At 49.3% G+C, this 20,819-nt stretch overlaps 1 protein-coding gene across 1 annotated transcript in view; it reads left to right on the forward strand.

Moving 5' to 3' along the window:
* The window catches only part of Hlcs (holocarboxylase synthetase), a 130,461-nt gene that overhangs the window by 103,473 nt on the left and 6,169 nt on the right, over positions 1–20,819 (forward strand). The window contains 1 exon segment of the mRNA XM_048346243.1: positions 19,985–20,052. Within this exon segment, the coding sequence (XP_048202200.1) occupies positions 19,985–20,052 (68 nt within the window).

The following is a 20,819-nucleotide window of genomic DNA, read 5'->3' on the forward strand; positions in this document are numbered from 1 at the left end:
GTGACCCTCAGAGCTCAGCCTCCTGAGTAGCTAGGATTACAGGCGTGAGCCACCAACGCCTGGCTAGGTTCTCCTGATCTTGGCATCATGGAGGGCATGTGCCAGGACAGCCTAGTGTGGGAAGTCAGAGGCTCCACTGTCCCCTCACCCCAGCATGAGGGCTTTGACCCCACTGAAGCACGTGGCTAGCTGCCACAGGAGACCAACCACACTGCTAGAAGCTGTGGGAAGCATAGTGTCAGGTGACAGCCATGGGTGCCAGGCCCCGAAGCTCGGTCGGCTCATTCACTGTGGCTGAGGTCGTGCAGAGCAAGGTAGCTCCTGGAGCTCTTGCTGGATGCACTTGCTAGATGTGCTCTGTGGAAAGGTATCCACTCCCCCACCTCGCTTACCCAGCGCTGAGCTCCACAAACATCACCTTACTGCGTTCTGACCATGGGGCTCTAATGCACCTTGAGGCTGCTGAAGGACAGAGGGGGTGAATGAGGGCATCTCTGGGAGTCATGGATCACCAGCAACTCACAGGGCCGGGACCTGCAGGTGAGCTGCATCATTCCATCACCCATGTAGTTGGTGAGTGGTGGTAATTTTGGGGTGGCCCATTGTGGAACCCTGGAGCAGACCCGTGACCACGCCTATGTGCCAGAACAGTCTGAGGGCTCAGGATGAATCTGGAGCCTGGCCCGTGAGAGCCTTGGTTTGCTTAGCAGGGGAAGCTCCAAATGCTTTCTGGTGATTAAAGAACCATGAGACAAAATCAGAAGCACTACGCCCTACTCAGATGCCTTGGTCAGGTGCCCTGGTCAGCGATGCAAAGCATCACCTGCGAGTTTGAAATGAGCTGCAGATAGAGCACCTGCTGTGAGCATCGGGCGATGAGGGCCCAGCCAAGAGGAACTAATGGACCCCATGGCAGACACGTGGAGCCCGGCGCCGAAGGAGCCAGCAGCCGGGCAGGAAGGGGATTGGTGGGCCACACTTCCTCATTTAAGGGCAAAATGCGTAGCATTTTCAAGGTGACTGTAAATGTTAGGTTTCATTCTCTATTTACCTGCTGGATTTGGAGAGTGTTGTGTCTTGGTGTAATGAAGCATTCTGTTTCTGTAGTGAACGCTGGAAATCAGTCTCCCCTGAAAGAGCTCTGGTCTGGTGAAGTGGATGGCTGGGAACGAATGTGGGGGGCTGTGAGCACGCAGGCCTGGTTCCTGAGGGGGAAGTTGACACCACATTGGCTGTTACAGTGCCTGATTCTTCCTGGAATGGGTATTATTAGCTAACAAGTCCATCCCTGTATTGCAGGCTTTTTTTTCCCCTTAACCTTGTAGATTTTTTTTTTCACTTTATGGGTATTTTTTTTCCCTTTCCACTTTTGCTTTGGAAACATAAATCTGATTCATGTAGAGAAAAATAGAATTAAAATTGAAGAATAAATCAGTGTAGGATGGTTCTTGCAGCCAGAACCTGTCAGAGCCAGGAGCTGTGCTGCCAAACGCTCCAGCCACATCCAGCAACCTCGCCTTGTGCCTCCCAGGCATAAACTGAAACGTTGGCAACAAACTTCTGGACAAAAGGTCGCCCTGTATGAGCAGTTCTGGAATCCAGATTGAATCCTGCCTCTTACACTCTGGTTTGAAAGGAGAAAATGATGGCTTTACACATTTGGTAAGTCCATTCCATCCTGCAAACAGAAACGTTGAAGACTTAGACGGAGCGTAGATGACGCAGTGAACCGTTGGTCCGTCTGCGCCCTGCCGCTAGGCCCTCCTGAGCTAAGATCACCTGTGATGCCCGTTCCTGTCCAGAAGGGCGGCGTGCCGGTGACCAAGATGGGCCCTCCCTGCCCGCTCAGCCCTGGGGGCTGTCACCGTGTGGCAGTTGTTACTCAAGTTCCCTTAACACGATTAAGAACCTGACTTCAGTTGCCCCAAAGAGTTCTTCATCATGTTGATAGTTTTTAATCATACCCAGATCTTTACCTATGGGTGTTTGTTTGTTTTTTCCGGCCAGTCCTGGGGCTTGAACTCAGGGCCTGAGCACTGTCCCTGGCTTCTTTTTGCTCAAGGCTAGCACTCTGCCACCTGAGCCACAGCGCCACTTCTGGCTTTTTCTGTATATGTGGTGCTGGGGAATTGAACCCAGGGCTTCATGTGTATGTAGGAGGCAAGCACTCTACCACTAGGCCATATCCCCAGCCCCTTTACCTATGTTTTTGATCTTCAAAATAAGAATTAGAGGTCTATTTCAGGGTTGTTACAATAATTAATTCCTGATTCGCTTTTTTGGCTGATTTACACCACGACCACTGACTGAGAGGCTGCTTGCTGGACTGTTGCTTGTACTCCTGGGGTTCCATAGGGATTGGGCTTTTTTTGTGGGAATCCTAGTGAGAGGGGAAAGAGAACCAACTTTAGTTTGCCATAAGTGGATTGCAAGAGTGCTGCTGTTCTTGATGTTTCATGCAATACAGAGAGTAGTAGAGTGGGCTTAGAGATTTGAATCCAGATTTTTGCTATGGTTAGCTGTGAAATAATTGTATTTTTATATAACATATATAATTTATACTTACATAAGCAATATATAATGTTTGTATTTTATATATACAAGTTTTATATATATTATAACATAGTTATATAATTATTGTATATGTAATGTGGTTATTTTTAGGTGAGTTTTATACTGTTATAAACATACATTCATATTATAAGCAAAATAAAATTTATGTTACATATGATACAATATATATTATAAATATATATATATTCTAGCATATAATAGCACATATATTTAAGTGTACTTAAAACAGATAGTATAGCAAAATATATAATATATACTTTAAATATATGAACATGTATAGTATTTATCTTGCATTATATGTTATTAGGTACTATGAAATATTCCTATTAAAGGCAATATGATAAATATTACTATTGCTAAAAGAGCAAATGGAAATAAAATCAACCTACTTACATTTTTTTTTTTTTTTGCCAGTCCTGGGGCTTGAACTCAGGGCCTGTGCACTGTCTCTGAGCTTCTTTTGCTCAAGGTGAGCACTCTACCACTTGAGCCACAGCACCACTTCTGGCTTTTTCTGTTTATGTGGTGCTGAGGAATCGAACCCAGGGCTTCATGCATTCTAGGCAAGCACTCCACCACTAAGCCACATTCCCAGTCCCTGACTTGCAGTTTTTACAAACAGTATATAATTGCTCACAGTAAGTCAAAGCCATAGCTTCAGGTCTTCCAGCATGTTACACACCTTTCCTCAAAGAGAAGTTATTCTGCCATAAGAGAGTTAAATTGACAATAAGACATCAGCTGCGCTGGCCGTGCAGATCTATGGGCTTTGCAGGCCTTGACCTAAGGCGCGCGTAGCTCTGCTCCACTTCTTCCTCTCACATTTCTTTCATCCCTGTTCAAACTGACTTAGGAGGTGAAGCTCTTGTCTCCCTTTCTTACTGTCATCTTCTGCACAGCTCCGGTGAGCTGAGTTGGGGTCAAATCCTGAAGTTCTTTTTCAGCGTCCATTGCAGGTTGGGAAATTACATGCATTTCTTTTGTGAATTAGGTATGTTTGGGCCAGCTAGAGAAACAGGAGCGCCCATGGCTTAGCACTGATCTTCCATGCTGGAAAACCAGTTTCCTTATGGAAATACATTCAGACAAGTTGTTTCCTGCCTGTTCCTACCATCTGCTGCAGGCATCCAGTACCAGGGCCACATACAGATGCCACCAAGGCCAGTGGTGCCACGGGGGAGCTGGCCACGTGCAGCAGCCATGGGTTTATAATCAACCGGTCTGCACCGGCTGCCACCTTGTCTCATCATAGTAGACAGAGGCTAGAACTCACACCCCAAGGGGAATGACCTGAAGTCAGCACCGGACCTCCTATCCTGGTGGTGTATATGTGTGGGGTCATCAGAATAGCTTATGCTCTGGAATTTTGAAGGTTAGGGTTTTTAATGTCATGAACGATGGAATAGGAATGTTCGGTTTCTGTCCCTTCACATGACAGGGCCAACACTGAAGAGGAGAGAGGATGAGCCACTGAGCCCTGGCTGGGAGCCCCTAATGCTGCCACTTACACAAGATGAACTCCAACCCCTGCCCCCTCCCTTCCTCACCAGTCGGGTAGAGTTAGAGAAATCACTACCCTGTGAAGATGAAGATGCTGGGAATGGGGCAGGCGTAGCCTGAGCCTTTGCAGCCCTGTGACTTGCTGTTTTCCTCAGCCTGTTGGCTACTCCCACTGTTTTTGAGAGGCTGGGAACAGCCTCTACTTCCTCTGTGTATTGTGTCTTGTTGTGGGTGTCTGTGCCTATCTGTGTACTGTTTACAGAGGACTCCTGATGCACCAGGTGTGTGGTGTGAGTACCCACATCCTCATTAGCTACTTTAATACAGACGTGTCTGCCTCCATCAGTAGGAGTGACTTGTCCTGCATGCTCTTGCCATATCCTTGATGATGAGGTGACAGGAACAGGCTGCAGCCCAGAGTCTTTGTGTCACTGAGCTCAAGATGACGGGGAAGATGTTCTTTCTTTCCTGTGTTCTCTGAAGTTCACAGTGGGCCAGTTCATCAACACAGAAATGAATCATGAAATCCAGATAGCCCAGAGGAGATAGATGGATGGAGTTCCCTGACAAGGTGTTTGCAGTTTCCTATCTTAGTCCACAAACTGACCTGTGATTTGGGTGAGTTACTGAATTTCCATCTTTCCAAATTTGAGAAGTGAAGCATAGAGCGCTGGAGCAGCTTCCTAAGTCTCTGGGCCTAATTCGAGACATCTAATCCAAATCACAACAAAAATTTAAATGGTAGGGGAAAAAACATGGGTTTGGGAATCAGGACATTTGGTAAAGTCAATAAATGGATCATTGGGAAAACTGCGCTTTTCCTGCATCTGCTGAAAAAAAAATCAATGCAATGGTCCATTTCTCTGATATCAAGCCATCTTTGCATTCTGAGAGAAATGAATGATCATACATCTGTACATAGATAGATGCATCTGGAATTGTTGGCTAGCATTTTATTTGATTTAACTATGTGCATTTTAAAAAAGGTTTTTGGCAATAAGGGCTTGAACTCTCATGCTGGCTAGGAAGGTATTTTACCACTCAGCCATACCTCCAGCCTCTTACATGCCTGGTGCTCTTTTCTTTTGTTGATGTTAATTTTATTGCAAATGATCTAGTATTAATGTTGCATGTCTAGTAGAATCACGAAATGGGTACAAAAGCTTCCTTTCTTATTTTTCTATTTTGTGACACATAGTGTTTTTCACAGTTCCAGATGGCAGCCATTCTGAATGCCACTTAATCTCAGTTTACTTAAGCCACTGAAGTATTTTTGTAAACCTTGTCCTAATTAACCTTTGAAATTAAAAGTAAAGTCCCTTTCTAGCTTCATTGTTTTTCTTTTTTCCAGTGAGTGACCTAAATTAACTATCTGGTTAACTTCTAATGAATATTTATTTGCTCGTTTATGTGACATTTATTTAGATTTATTGGGCATGTGCTTTGCCTGGGGTACTACCCCAGGCCCTGGGGGAGGAGGGAAGGGAAGGGGCCCTTCCCGAAGCTTTCAGAAGCGAGGTGGAGCTTGTTCACAGCTAGCCACAGTCTGTACCTGGCCCCATGAAAGGAATGCTTTGGACTCTCTGTCTCTGAAGGAATTGTTGTTTTACATATAGAGCTGTAAAGGAGAAAGTATGTCCCCCAAATTTCTAATTTCAGCTAGGAATACACAGGAATACAACAATCCATCAAATTGTTGTAAAATTCCTATAGTACAGTACAATGTATCTGGCATCCAAACTGACCTCTTTCAGCACTATCTTAGACTGTTTTCCAATATTATAATAAAACACCTGGGACTGGGTAATTAATAGAGAATAAGTGTGGAGACTGATTAGCTCTGGAGACAAGGGAGTCTAAGAGCATGGTACTGGGCAGAAGATAGGGCGTGGGGAGATGGAGTCAGCCTTTCACTTTGTTCTCTACTCCTCTTTTTATGAAGCCACTAATTCCGTCATGGGGGGCCCCACCTGTCTGACCTCCTCTAATCCTAATCACCTCCCAAAGGCCCAACCTCCAAATACCATCACCATATGGATTCAGGACTAAATTAACAACACGTGAACTTGAGAGGCTACTCAAACCACAGCGGATAGCTTATGTTGCAGATCCTGAGGACGGTTACTGTCCTCCTTTGCTCCCACCTGGAATGTATCAAAGTGTGAAAGCACGCACCTCCTGAGGGGGCTCCGTCCCGATGCTCGGTGACTGCACTGTGGTTCTGTCTTAGCAGTCGGGGTGGGGTGGGTGAGGGGGCTCCATCCCGATGCTCGGTGACTGCACTGTGGTTCTGTCTAGGCAGCCGGGGTGGGTGAGGGGACTCATTTACTCTTATCTGCTCCACCATTCTCTTTCTTTGCAGCACAGGCATGATAGGCAGTTTGTGGTCACCAGGCTTGGTGTTGCTGTAGAGAAACGGAAGGATACTGGTTTCTAAACTGCTAACCTGGTGGTGTCTTTGCCAGAGACCGAAGTCGAGTTTATCACAAGTCTTGTAACTCCAGTCAGCTTACTCCCTAAGCGACCTCCCCAAGCTCTCCGGTGGCTCTACTTTGCCCTTGATGGCAAGGCCCCCGAGTCTGTGAGCTCCGCCTTTCCCTTCCACCCCACACTACGCAGGTCTGTGAGGTACACATCTCATCTTGCCACCTCCAACCCCAGCGCCCGACTGCCTCCCTGCAGCCCACTCGGTCAGTCCATGGCACGTCTCCTTTCCCCCACTCACGCTGGCCTCAACTCTTAGGCTCAGCCTTGACCTCCTCTCCCTTTCAGGAATCCACTCCGCCGTCGGATTCTCGTGGCTCCATCTACAAAGCACGCACTCCCCTACTGCTGGCTCTTCTACCCCAGTCAGGGGCAGAATCCCCCCAGCACAGTGTCTAGCTCCCCCCAGTTCACTGCCCCCCACCCTCCAGCCCCCATATTCACTGCTCCCCATGCTCTGTCATAAAGCACTCGTGTGAATCCCTTTAAATTGTACATCTGGGATGTCAGGGGTAAAGAGGTGGATGATAGGCTCTGAGTCCAGACTCCAGAGCTACCAGTGCATACATACATGCCTACATGCATCCTCCATCCATCCATCCATCCATCCATCCATCCATCCATATGTACATACGGGAGTTAGATCATCATCACCCTCTCCCTACAATGACCCCATTTTTATTTGTAAAAGACACATCTTGCTGCTTAGACCAGCTTGTAGCCCCGAGCTCAGGTGATGGTTCTGCCCCGTCTTCGCGAGTGCTGCTCCTATGGATGTATCCTCCCATGACTGGCACCATTCAAGTCTGCAGATCCCCAGCCAGGCCTTCCCCAGCCCACCTAGCTCCTGCTTCCATAGCCTCTCCCCGTCAGTCACACACGGTGTGTCAGCCAGCTTGGTTCCCCCGGTGCCTGGAATCTTCTACTCACGTTCTTCTGCTCTCTGAGCAAATGTCTTACCCAGCAGTGTTCCCTTGCTATCCTCACTCATCCTTGTGTCTCTAACCCCCCTTCCCTGCTTTGCTTTCACTAAGTCAGCCTCCTTCTTGCCTCCCACCCTACCCCCGCATCCTCCCTGCACCTGCATACTGGAATACCAGCTTCCTAATGGGGAGTCCTCCCCAGAGCCTGGAGGGGGCCCACATGTGGCAGGGGCTCCATGGATTCCTTGCGTCCTCGTGGACATGCCCCCAGGAATTCAGAGCTGGTCCCCTCGGAGCAGTTGCTGGAGGGAGAGCACAAGAGCCAGTCCCTGGCAGAAGCTATGACTCCAGGCAGGGCAGACACGCAGGCTCGGAGAAGCACTCTGGTTTCACCTGCTTTCTTTGAGCAGTAGATACAGTGGCTTCTGAATGGCCATCCATGCCGGTGCCCCCTCCACAGGCTGCCTGCCCTCCCTCCCTGCTAAAGAGGCGCTGTCTTCCAATGAGAGCTTCAACCAGACAGCATGCCGAGTGGATGGGGTGGCTGGTGTAGTTCAGGTCCGGACAGTGACTTTCAGACCTCTGCTGCTCTCACCATCAGCGCCCCCTGCCCCCCCCCCCCAAGGCTGGCAGGCAGAAGCAGACACAGCTCCCCCTTCCTGAGCCTCCCCAGCAGCATCCTGACAGGAGGCACAGTCTGTTGATTTGATTGCTTGGGGACAGTGGTTTCTCGTGGGTACTTGTCACTGCTGTGTGGCCCTGGATGAGTCACTCAAGTTCTCTGAGCAGTTAGTTAGTCAGGGTGGTTGTGTGTAGTAGCTCCCATCTCGTAGTGCCGTCCTGAACAGTAGTTGAAATAACCGACAGCCTTCACATGCGGCTGGTATAATAAAATCAGTGGGTAGTGATCCTCCTTTTCTTCTTCATCATTAGTTCAATGATCACCATTCCTGCAAGACCAGGATGGTCAAGTGTCCGTGACTCCCTAGGGTTCCCTAGCCACTTCTGCTCTGACCACCCCAGTGAACCTTTGAAGCAGGTGGCAGCTGTCCCTTGTCACACAGAAGCCAAAGTGAACGAGCTCTCCTGCCATGTGACCGAAGAAAAGGCTGCTAGTCCCCAGGGACTCGGCTCCTGGGGCCGCAAAGCTGCCTGCCTCATGGCTGGTGATTGAGGCAGGGTCCCCGGCCAGCCCTGAGGGCCTTGCTAACCCGGAGGGGACTGGGGACCCCTGCTGAGATGATCTCCTGCTGTCGGTGCCCCTGCCAGCACCTGTCAGCGTGCTCTCTTCCTGCTTGTAAGTCACTCCATTCTAATCTGCCATCTTTCTTCCTTGCTTCCTTTTTCTTTTATTGTGCCAGTACTTTTTTTTTGTACCTGTTCTAGGGCTTGACCTCAGTGTGTGGCTTTTGGCTGATAAATTGGAGACAAGAGTCTCAGGACTTTCCTGCCTGGGCTGGCTTTGAACCTCAGTCCTCAGATCTCAGCCTCTTGAGCAGCTAGGATTACAGGCAACTCTTCTATAGTTCCTTTTGCAAACGGTGTGTTTGCAGGCATTCTGCTGGGGTGGGGACTCCCGGGTGGGGAGAGCGTGAGGGGTGGATGCACTTTGCGTGAGAATGCGTGAGGACACCATAAAGAAGCCCATTTTGTGAGGCCCTCAAACAGGCCCCTGCGAACAGCACCTCGTACAGGACCCCGAGGCACCCTTTGTGAGAACCACCATGTTACAGGGTATGCCCCTGCGCCAGCCGCCTGCCTGTCGGTTGGTTTTCCCCCATCACTCCCTATTTCTCTCACGTGGTAAAAACCCATCCAGGGTAGGTTATATTTAATGGGGTGAGAAAAATCCACGGGCAGGAGAGAAGTTGCAGGTAAGGTCAGGCTGCCTCCTCCCAGGGTGAATGACTTTCCTCCGGCCCCACAGTGAAGACGTACAAAGGAGTTCTTTTTATGTCTGATGTATTGCTTTAAAAAAAAAATAGGAAAGCAAAACCGGGTGTTTTTTGCATTTTTGGTTCATACTTCTTGGCTGGCCCAGCAGGAATTTGGCAGTTGGCTGAGCTGCTGCTCGAAAACGCTGAAAGCTGCGTGGCTAGGAGTCACGCGGAGACAAGATGTGTAGGGAAGCGCCGCCCGGGTCTCCCTTTCCCGGTGGAGGGTCTCCGGTTGCTGGTGGCGCGTGCTAGGGGTGCATCCGTGGATGTCAGTAGCTCAGGTGTGGGATCTATTTGCGATTCTTGCTCCTTGGTGTGTATTTTTTATCATCAAGCCTTTGTGGGTGAACCATAGCAGGGCGTATGGAGATTGTGTTTTGGACAGGCCTATACGTCACTTTCTTTTTCCTTTTTTTATTATGATTCCTGGTCCACAACATCGCTGAGACGTCGTATTTAACCTGTTGTAAGTACAAGCCAGCTCAAACTGAGGCACACCCCCGTGTATCATTGCATGTCATTCTGTTTGCAAAGCACATCATCCAACACATTGGTTCTTGGCTTTAAAGGGAATCAGAAACCATGCCAGTGCCAGATCACCAGCAACAGGCAGGCTTAGGGAAATTGTGCTGACTTCACGGGTTTTTTAAGTGGGGAGAACACCACACTGCTGCCATCTTCACTGCCAGAAACTCAGGTGTCCTGTGGGCTGACAGGCATGACCACCCCCACCCCCACCCGCACCCCCACCCCCCGCCCCTGGGATAGCCAGGGAACCCCTGACCTCCTTCCAGGAGGGGGGCCCTCATTGCCAAGTCATCACAGAGCAGATGGGAGACTCACTCTGCCACTTGCAACCTCCCCTGTAGGTGAGCAGAAACGGCAGACCCTGAGAAGAGCTGGCCAACCGTGTATATCCTTGATTGCTTTTTGTTTCACCTGAGTATAGGAAGGTGTGAAGGTAACATCACAGGACCTGACTTTGTCAACTTTATGTTCTCACCTCTACCCTAGCCAACAGACAGAAATGTTTCTTAATCATAATACCCAAGATGGCTGAGAATATAAGGAAACCAATTCCTGTAAACTTGGTTTAAACTCTGGTGGAGATAACTTAGAAGTTTTTGGAAAAAATGTTTGGTAGTCAATACCATAGGTCTTGATGTCAAGACTAGGAGTATTACTCCTAGTAACTGACCCTATTACCATTCCAGTAATTAGAATATTACTTCTAATGAACATGCTTGTAATCCTAGCTACTTTAGGATGCTAAGATCTGAGAATCAGAGTTCAAAGCCAAGCAGGGCAAAAAAGTTCATGGGACTTATCTCCAGTCTACCAAAAAGCCAGAAGGAGAGTTGTGGCTCAAATGAGTGCCATGGTTGAGCAAAAAACAAAAATATCTTAGGGATAATGCCTGGGCCCTGAGTTTAAACTCCAGAACCTGCACAAAAAGAAAAAAAAAAGTGCCGGGTACTGGTGGCTCACGCCTGCAATCCTAGCTACTCAGGAGGCTGAAATCTGAGGATCACAGTTCAAAGCCAGCCAGGGCAGGAAAGTCAGTGAGACTCTTGTTTCTAATTAACCACCAGAAAACCAGAAGTGGCGCTGTGGCGCAAGTGGTAGAGCGCCAGCCTTGAACTGAAGAGCTCAGGGACAGCGCCCAGGCCCACTTAGCTGAGTGTGGTTGTACACCTCTATAGTCCCAGTACTTAGGAGGTAGGGCAGGAGGACCATGCGTGGACTTCGTAGTGAGTTCAAGGCCAGCCCGAACTACCAAAAAAAAAAAGAAAGAAAGGAAAATGTTTTCTGCCCCGCCCACCTCAAACATAGTGTCTTACAAAAACAGCAAAATCCAAGCACTGGCAGCTCAGAGCTGTGCCACACGACTCCCCCCATCTGTTATTCATCTTTACCAAAGACGTTATTCATCCTCCCTGCAAGTTTCTCTGAGGTTTTTATTTTTTTTAACTTTAGCATCATTTTAATAACACACTCATTTTATATAAAAACTTCCCAAGTGTAATGGAGTACACAGCCTCCCTTCCAGACCCTGCCCAGGGTCCCCCCCCACCGCCCCCCTAGTCCCTTACAGACCTGGTCTGCCACAGGAACTTTCATCTTCCTCTTTGCATTTTAATGCTTATCGTAAAAAGCGTTATGAGGGGGTCCAGGCAGCTTCCTCGTGTGCAAGCGTGCCTAGCAGCCTTGACGGTGAGCACGCTGAGCTCCGCTTTCTGTTCTCGGCTTTGTGAGGGTCGCTCCGCGGGCCGGCATGCCACCTGGGTCCCCACACGTGTCAGTGCCCAAGGGTCAGCTGGGTGGCGGCGGTCCCTCTGCTCACGGCGTGCGCGCTCCCGCGTCTGCTCTGCTCCCGGGGGGGGGGGGGGGGACCGGGGCCTGCGCGCTGCGTAGGACGAGGCCGCGCCGCCTTGCTTCTGCCGGCGGCGCGCGTTCCCTGAGAGCGTTTTGTAGGATATTTCACCAAGCAGAGGGCATCGGGCACAGAGGACCTGGCGCAAAATGGCTGCAGAGAGACGCCCTGCCCTTGCTAGGGGCAGCGGTGGCACAAGGGTTTTCTAGAAGCTTGAGGGAGTTGAGTGAATCTCACGCTCTGGAAATGCGATGAGCACATGAATGGACTTGAGCCCGCCATTGGGCGTGGGGACGGGGAGGAGGCAGAGGAAATCAGAAGCAGGCTGCCGTGGCCTCCCTACAGGGTCCTGACAGTCTCCTGCTGCAGCGGCCAGGACAGCGCCCAGGGGGGCACCACCTGGGTGGGGTGCCATGGGTGGCCTTCTCAGGTGTCCTCACTGGAGGATTCATCCGTTCCCGGCCCTTCAGAGCCACGCGAGGCAGGAAGTGGAGGCGACTGACACCTCGTGCGGACAGCTCCTCGGACGAGCAGCGTGTGGGCCTGGTGTAAAATGGCCTTGTCTGGACCACATGAGCCACCTCCTCCCCGGTGGTGCCCGGTGGGCCTGTCCACTCGGCAGCCGAAGGAAAACGGATAAGAACCAGCACACACGCACGTGCAGCCTACGCTTAGGTCAGTGTCCGCACATGCGCACACACGCACGTGCAGCCCAGATTCTTGAGCTTTCCACCTTTACAAGGAGCTAAGGCCACGTTGTATGTAGATACAGATTTTCACCTGCAAACTGCACCTTCTTTTCACGTGTGTTCGCACCTCTGGGTGTAAGTGGGGGATGGCCGAGCCTTGGCCACCCCACTAAAGAGGGCTGTCACCGTCCAGACTCTCGCACCCCTCGTCCCTTCGCGAGCGCCGCTCACTCATCATCCCTGCCCTCGTTTGGTCGCTCACTGAGGATGCAGTTGAGTTGCAGCCTCTCTGGATTCTCCTCCAGAGCTAATGTGGCATTTTATGAGCAGGGATTCGGTAAATAAGTCTTTGTTATTTTTTTTTAAATGCTACTCCATTCTGTGTTGGTTTGATACCTTCCTTTTTCCTTTTTCCTTTTTTTTTTTTTTTTTGAGGAAAAAAAAACAAGGCAAAGAAAATGCACGGAAAAGATTTATGGATTTGGTTGGGGGGAGGGGAAATGAAACCCCTCATAATAGTTTTTAAATTAAATTTCTTACCAGTCCAAATCCTTTCCTCCCCTCCCCTTCCTCTGATACTCCCTGGCCCATTAAAGCCCAGGGTCCTGATGGTCTTCGCAGGGAAGTGATTTACTGGAATAAAGACGTTCTTTAAGTTTTACATTTTGGAACCTTCCCAGTGTGTCTGAACCTGGGTTTCAGATTTTACTGGCATTCTGTTGGCAAGGCGGCCTTCGGAGCCCTTCCTTATTTGAGCTTGTTTCCTCACACCTTTGGCAGTATGGTACTGTGTTTTTTAAGTTTAAAAAAAAAAAAAGAAAAAGAGGTTTAAATTTAAAAAAGCACATACAAGTATATACAGGAGATTGATTGTAAGACGTCGGGCAGCATAAAAGGTCAGTAAGCACAAAAATAACACGGGAGACAAGCCTTCTTGTAAAGGGCAGGATGGAGACAGGACAGGGAAGTGCCCGTCCCCACATGCTGAACGGACCATGACGCCCAGGACCTCACCCACGGGGACCCGAGGCTGCGGGTCCAGCCCGGCCGAGGGGGAGCGCCTTCCCTGGGCAAGGGTGGGCAGACGGGCCTCCACCCAACATGGAGGGCTTCGCTCCAGAAGGGACCCCTGAAGAGACAACAGAGGAAATAGTATCTCTCAGAGACCCAGAGTCGGGAGGGAGCAGGTCAGCCGGGGTCCTAATGCGAATGCTGGCATCCTGATGAGAAGACCCTGGAGCGAACGAGGTCCGGACACGCACTGCCTCCAGTTTGCCTTGACCGAACGTCCTCCTGGACCCCTTAGCCAGCCGTACACACCAAGGAAGCCGATCGAGAAAGACGGAAAGCCCTCTGCATCGTTAGAGAAAGCCCTAGAGAATCCGTGATTAAACCGAGTCAAGAGAGACGGGCTTAGTCATGGAGAGGCGTATAAAATCACCGAAGCCAGCTTCGTGGGGTCAGCCCCCTCCTGCCAGACACGGGGGCAGCAGAGATGGGCAGAGTGAAATTGGCAAAGGAGAGGATGGAAAATAAGCATTCAGATGAAAATCTGCCCTAGGATTGGATTGAGACCCGGGGTTTTTCGTTCGTGGGGGCTATAAACGCAGCAGATCATAGGGCGCAGCCCTCCTTGGAAGAAAGAAGCCCCTTGTCCCATTGAGCCAGGAGCTAAGCTGGTGCTAAGCTTCCTGGTGGCTAGCACTGGCGTGTTGGCTGCTCTGACCAGGTGGGGCCTGAGGAGGATTGTGGGGAGAGGTTGAGGCTGAGAGAGGAGGAGGAGGAAGGGTGATGATCAGCACAGAAGGTGCTGGGAGAAACTCTGCCTTTGAAGGTCGCTGGAAAAGCAAGAGATTCTTCCTGGTAAGAACTATCTGGAGCAGTGATGGTAATGGAGTCGGAAACAGTGGCTGAGCCAGGACCCGGGGAAGGTGGCTCCCCCTTTCTGGAGGAGGAAACTCTTCACCCTCCAGTGGGTTTGTCCACCCAGATAATCTGTAGCCCCCGACTTGGCTCTGTACCTAAGAAAACACCTTCTTTCATTATTTTATGTAAATGTGGTGAAATTTTGGCATGTTTGAAACCGAGCAGGGAAAATACCTTCTTAGATATACAAGGCAGAGTAAATGAGCTTTGTCCCAAATGTAGTGGCTTGTAAATTTTTGAAAATTTCAGAGACTCTTTCAGTTATTGAAAGAAATTAAAAAGCAAGAACTCAACTGGACGTGGGTGTCTCACACCTGTAATCCTAACTACTCAGGAGGCTGAGATCTGAGAGTTGCAGTTCAAAGCCAGCTCAGGCAGGAAAGCCATGAGACTCTTCAATTAATTACTAGAAAACCGTAAGGAGAGCTGTGGCCCAAATGGTAGAGCCCTATCCTTGAGCTGAAAAGCTCAGGGATAGCACCCAGGCCCTGAGTTCAAGCCCCATGACTGACCAGAAAGGAAGAAAAGCAGGAACCCAGCTGGGCACCAGTGGCTTACACCTACAATCCCAGCGGTTTAGGAGGCTGAGATCTGAGGATTGCCATTTGAAGCTCCTCTACCACCTGAGCCCACAGCTCTGCTTCCGTCTTGTTGCTGGATAGTTGGAGGTAAGAGTCTTAGGGGTTTCCTGCTCAAGCTGGCTTTGAACTGAAATCCTCAGATCCCAGCCTCCTGAGTAGCTTGTCCGCTACCAGGTGGCTGCCCAAACTCCCCTTTCTTTTACTCGCAGGAAAGACTCGATGAGGGAGATTGGAGGATGGACATTGCTGGAAGCGGAGCAAGGCAAGATTTCAGAAAAAAAGCAAAAGAGAAATTTAAAAAAAAATCACTTGGAATCATACCCTCCAGAGATTAAAGAGAAAACCTAAAGAAAAAATTTAGGTCCTTGCATAATTCTACCTCTACTTTCTAGAGATAACCACTGTTTTTGTTGCTGTTGTTTTTTTTTGTTTGTTTGTTTTTGCCAGTCCTGGGGCCTGAACTCAGGGCCTGGGCATTATCCCTGAGTCTCTTTGTGCTCAAGACTAGTGCTCTACCACTTGAGCTAGAGTGCTACTTCTGGCTTTTTCTGAGTGGTTTATTAGAGGTAAGAGTCTCATGGACTTTCCTGCCCTGGCCGGCTTTGAACGGCAATCCTCAGATCTCAGCCCCCTAAGTAGCTGGGATTACAGGCGTGAGCCCCTAGTGCCCAACCACCCACTGTTACTATATATCCTGGATGATATAAATTTACATTTATATCAAGGGAATCACACCATGATATTGTTTAAAAATGTTCCTTAAATAGCAAAGCAAAGACCAGTATAAGAAGGTCCATAACTATATATTTAACATTGCATTTTATAGCTCCCTTTTTTTGTTTTAGTTTGTCAGTTGTGGGGCTTGAACTCTGGGCCTGGACACTGTCTCTCAGCTCTACAGCTCAAGGCTAGTGCTCTACCACTTGAACCATACCGCCACTTTCGGTTTTCTTGTGGTTAATTGGAGACTAGAGTCTCAAGGACTTTCCTGCCCTGGTTGACTTTGAGCTATAATCCTCAGTCCTCAGCCCACTGAGTAGCTAGGATTACAGGTGTGAGCCACAGTGCCCAGGAGGGAGTCAGAATTTTTCTAAACATCAGAAACTTATTTGGTAAAATGTGTGTGTGTGTGTGTGTATACACACACCAGTATTGGGGCTTGAATACTCATTTAAAAAAATATACTTTATATCTGTGTATTTTTTTAAGTTCTAGAAAAAGATATACTTTTAATATGAAGAAGGACTTAATCTGAGTGATTTATTTTCCACTTTATAATTTTCTATATTTTTCGAATCTCTTCACAAAATCTATAATTAACATTTTGGCCTATTACCTTATTCCATATTTTGTCACATTACACTTTAAACAGTGTCATTCTAAGTCGTCATTGGAATCACGGTGTGCTTATAGCCTTGTGTCCTAACTAAAGCACCTGCTGCTGTCGGCAGGGTCGGCCCACATGGCTCTCACTGGTAGCTGGAAGATGTTTCATGTGGAGTGGTGACATTTTCCATTCTGCTCCCGTGGACTGTTGGGGTTGTTTCTGGGCTTTCACAATTTGTCAGTAATGCTAACAAGATTTGTGAACTTGAGTTAACTTGTTTCCACTCCTTGGGATCCAATTCTAAAAAGATTGCCACTGAATCAGAAAGTGTAGTGTTTTTAAGGCTGACATTCATATGAACAACCAGGTTTTAGGAATTTCCCTTTGTGATTAACAGACAGCCTCCTGCCCATTAGTTATAATAAAACAAGGACTGCAGCTGTTAGTGACTTACATGAGTTACTGTCTAAAGCAAATCTTTTTTTGCGTCATTCCTAAAAATACTTATAAACAATTATTATAAGCAACATATCTAACTATAATTTGCCCAGAAAATTAAAATAATTTTATCTTAAAAATGATTGATGGTCTTGTAGAAAAATTTAAATAAGTTAAAAGAAAGAAATCCTAATAGAACCACCATTTTGTCAAATCTTTCTCACTCCCTTTTTTCTGTGAATTTTACATAGCTAGAATAAATGTATCACTTCTGTTTCTTTGTTGGTTTGGGCCGTATTGGGACTTGAACACCAGGTGTTCTACCTCCCGAGTCATTCCTCTGGCCTGGTGTCTTGTGTTTTATTTAGTTAGCATTTGAATGCATGCATTTATCCCATACTCCTGTGCAGTCTTCATTAACTGTCATTTGATTGATTACAAATCATTCGATTGGCTTTGTTTACCACAATCCGGCTCACCATTCCTGTACTGAACAGTTAGGTCATTTCCAAGTTTCTACTTTCCTAACCAGGGTGATTGTGGGCTATTTCAAATTCCCAAAGCCTATGGTCTGGGTTTAAATTTAAATTCTCACTCGATTAGGGTTTCTCTTGTTCCTCCTAAATTAGTCTTGATCAAAACTTATCAGAACTTCATTTTAATGGCCATGTAAAAATCAGCCTACTTCTGGTAGAGCACTTTAGGGGTACCCATGTCCTCAGTAATGGGACTGACTTGTCTACAGAGTGATCCTCCCGGGGTTCCAGAAGTTTCAGCCTCAGAACTCAGTGGTACAAACAGCACTTTTTTTTTTTTTTTTTGGCCAGTCCTGGGCCTTGGACTCAGGGCCTGAGCACTGTCCCTGGCTTCTTCCCGCTCAAGGCTAGCACTCTGCCACTTGAGCCACAGCGCCGCTTCTGGCCGTTTTCTGTATATGTGGTGCTGGGGAATCAAACCTAGGGCCTCGTGTATCCGAGGCAGGCACTCTTGCCACTAGGCTATATCCCCAGCCCCAAACAGCACTTTCTTGAATCCTGCTTTGATACAACAATGAGTCCCCGCTACGGAAACCTTTAATTCCACATCCTTTGCCAGCTAAGAAAGAAAATACACAGGCAGGGAACTAAAACCAAATAATTCCCTTCTTACCCTCCCTCCCTCGTTTCCTTCTTACCCTCCCTCTGCGTGCTCTTCCTTTCCGTCTTTCCTTCCGCTCTGCTTTTTTTATCTTTTCCCCTCTTCTTCCTTCCTTCCTTCCCTCTGCTCTGCTTTTTGTTTTTCTCCTCCTTCCCTCCCTCCCTCCCTCCCCTCCCTCCCCCCTAAGAAAGGCAGAATGGACCGTTCACAAGTGCGTCTTTGAGCTAGCGCGGGGAGTCTGGCAGCTCTGGGCTGTGTGAGCTCGCTCGCTCGCTCTGTCCTCGGTCCATGCCTCCTCCTCCTCCAGCACTCCCCCTTCGCCTAAGGCCGCCTCACTGCCCTCATCCACATGCCCTGCCTGCTCACTGCTGCCAAGCCTCTAGCAGTGCCTGCAGCCTTCCCCATTTCTCTTTGTTCTAGAAGCTTCTTTGGTTTTTCAACTACCCCTTTTTCCTGCACCCTTTCTCCATCACCCCCACTAAAGTAGCATTTGACTGTCTACATGTTTACTGAAAGATCATCCCCTCTCGCCTCTACCTCAAGAGGCTCTGCAATCTGCACAGGGTGCTAGCCACCCCACCCTCATTCCTGCGTCTGGCCCAGAGCCCTGAGCCCCAGATCCCCAGGTGAGGGGGTCGGGGACCCTGCCGGGGTTCCAGGGAGATGATGCTCACCCCTTACGTGGACAAAGAGTCCTTCTTAGGGTTTTCTGCCCATCCAGCATGAGCGAAGGACACTTCATGGCTGGAGGCTCCGGGCAGGCTCTGTCTCCATCTCAGTGGGTCATTCATGATGTCCAGGAGAGACACTGGGGGGCTGTTACGTGTGCAGTGGCAGTGGGGGCTGCCCCTGGCCGGCTTGCCCTCAGTCCCTGGGCAGTCCTGAGAGGGTGCCCCCCCTCCCCCAGCAAGGCCTCATCCCTCTCCAGTGAGGCGTCTTCCCAAGTGGTTGCTTCTGCAGCCCCCGAGGCAGGCCAGGCAAGCGCAGGAGCCGCTGACTCGTACCTGGCTCCCACAGCCTGCATTGGTGTAGGGCCCTGTCTCCTTGCAGGGGTGCCAGAGCACTCCACACTGGTTATTGCACACCTTGTTTTGCCGGAATCCAGCTTTGCCCCGTCCTTGCCCTACTGCTCCTTCCCCTCGGGGGGGAAAAAAAGGGGGTTTTCCAAAGAGATTCTGCCAGCTCTTCTGAGATGGCAAGCGGTCTGATTTTTGCTGCTTGATATCCCCTGCCAGGAAGCCCCTCTCCTCCGCGCAGCGCTAGATCAGCAACTTCCCCGGGAAGGCGAAGGAGAGAGAAGGAGCCAGGTGCTGGTGGCTCACGCCTGTAATCCCAGCCACTCCCGAGGCTGAGATCTGAGGATCCTGATTTGAAGCCAGAGGGGTGGGGGTTTGAGACTCTAATCTCCAATTAACCACCAAAAAGCTGGAAGTGGAGGTGTGGCTCAGCGGTAGAGCTTTATCCTGGAGCAAAAGAAAATCCCAAAACAGAAAACAAGCAAGAGCTATTGACTGTGACCTGTCTGGTGTTGACACTGCATTCTTTGTACCTGCCACTCCACCTCACCAAAGATAAGCTTGTGTTCTTTTTAAACAAAACCATTTGAAAGCAAAGCCGGAGTCTAAATGATCCAAGGTTCCCGTGAGTTCGCTGAAGGTGTGGATTTATTTACTACAGTTAAAACATAATTAGTTCTCAGGGGATAGTGGATCTTTTAAACAGCTTTATTACCACCGGATTGGTTTCCTGAATAATCAGAAACTTCTGCTAGGATTGTAAACCAGTGTTTGAACAGAAAAAGCTCCGTAAGTAGAAACAAATGTCAGGAATCGCCTGTTGTCACTTGAAGAAGGTACCGCATAGTAGCGCCAGGGCAGAGAAAGAGTGGGACAGAATATTCCAAAGGGAAACTGTCTGACCAGGTCTCTGCCTGTAGGCGGTGTCAGCTTCCTCCCTCCTGCTTGCCCTCCTCTTTGCACATTTTGTCTGCCCCTCCTCAGGCACGGGTGTGGGCACACTCACGCCCGCCCGGCCGCCTTCCCCTCTGAGCCCTTGCCCTGTTCTGGCTGACCAGTTTTTTCCCACCGTTCCCAGGTTGATGTTTGAGATGCCGCAGGAAATGGGTTTAATCGCCATTGCAGTCCGGCAGACCCAGGGCAAAGGTCAGTCGTCTTTCGTTATCTTCGCTGCTAGTTTTCATTCCCCAAATCTGTGCTTCTAGTGGCCGAGCACCCAGTGCCCGAGGAGGGGGAGCCGGGGAGGACCGGAGTGCGGAGCTTTTCTGCTTTCAGGCCTGCTGCGGAAATGGAGCTGAAGGGCAGGAAGAGCGAGCGAGACGCTGGCTCGCACACCGCCCTGTGTTCTCCCCTCCGCCCTGGGCCTTGCGGTTGGAGACTGGTTCTAGAGACACTTATTTCCCGGGAGGTCCTCGTTCAGGGGCCCCTTGTGTCTTGGAGTGCCACTAACTTACATGCAGAGGGGCACTGACGGTGCCCATCACCTAGTGCCCGGGAAAGGCAGACTCTGCTCTGCGTGGTGATTGGATGGGCCCCTCCAGAGCTCCGTGGGTCCCGCCCTCCCCGGCCTCAGTCCCGTCCCGTCCAGGGCGGAGAAGGCCTCCTGGCTCCTCAGAAGCGGAGGACTGAGGAGGCTCTGGTTTTCCTCTATCTTCCTCTTGAACTTACAGAGGAAAACAAACACCATGTCAAACTATGTGGTGTTTTACATGGAAGATTAAAAAAAAATTCTAAACCAGCTGTGGTTCACTCCCCCTCCCCCGCTGTGTTCTAACTTCGGTTTTAGGACACACACCTCAGTGGCTGTCAGAGGTCACTTTCTCAAAACAAGCTTTCTGGAGATAATAGCCCCAGGTCTAAGAACATGCAGCTCAGGGTTTGGACACTTACAAGTGCTTGAAGCCCGTGGCCTT

Source organism: Perognathus longimembris, chromosome 5 (genome assembly GCF_023159225.1).
Source record: "Perognathus longimembris pacificus isolate PPM17 chromosome 5, ASM2315922v1, whole genome shotgun sequence".
NCBI lineage: Eukaryota > Metazoa > Chordata > Mammalia > Rodentia > Heteromyidae > Perognathus > Perognathus longimembris.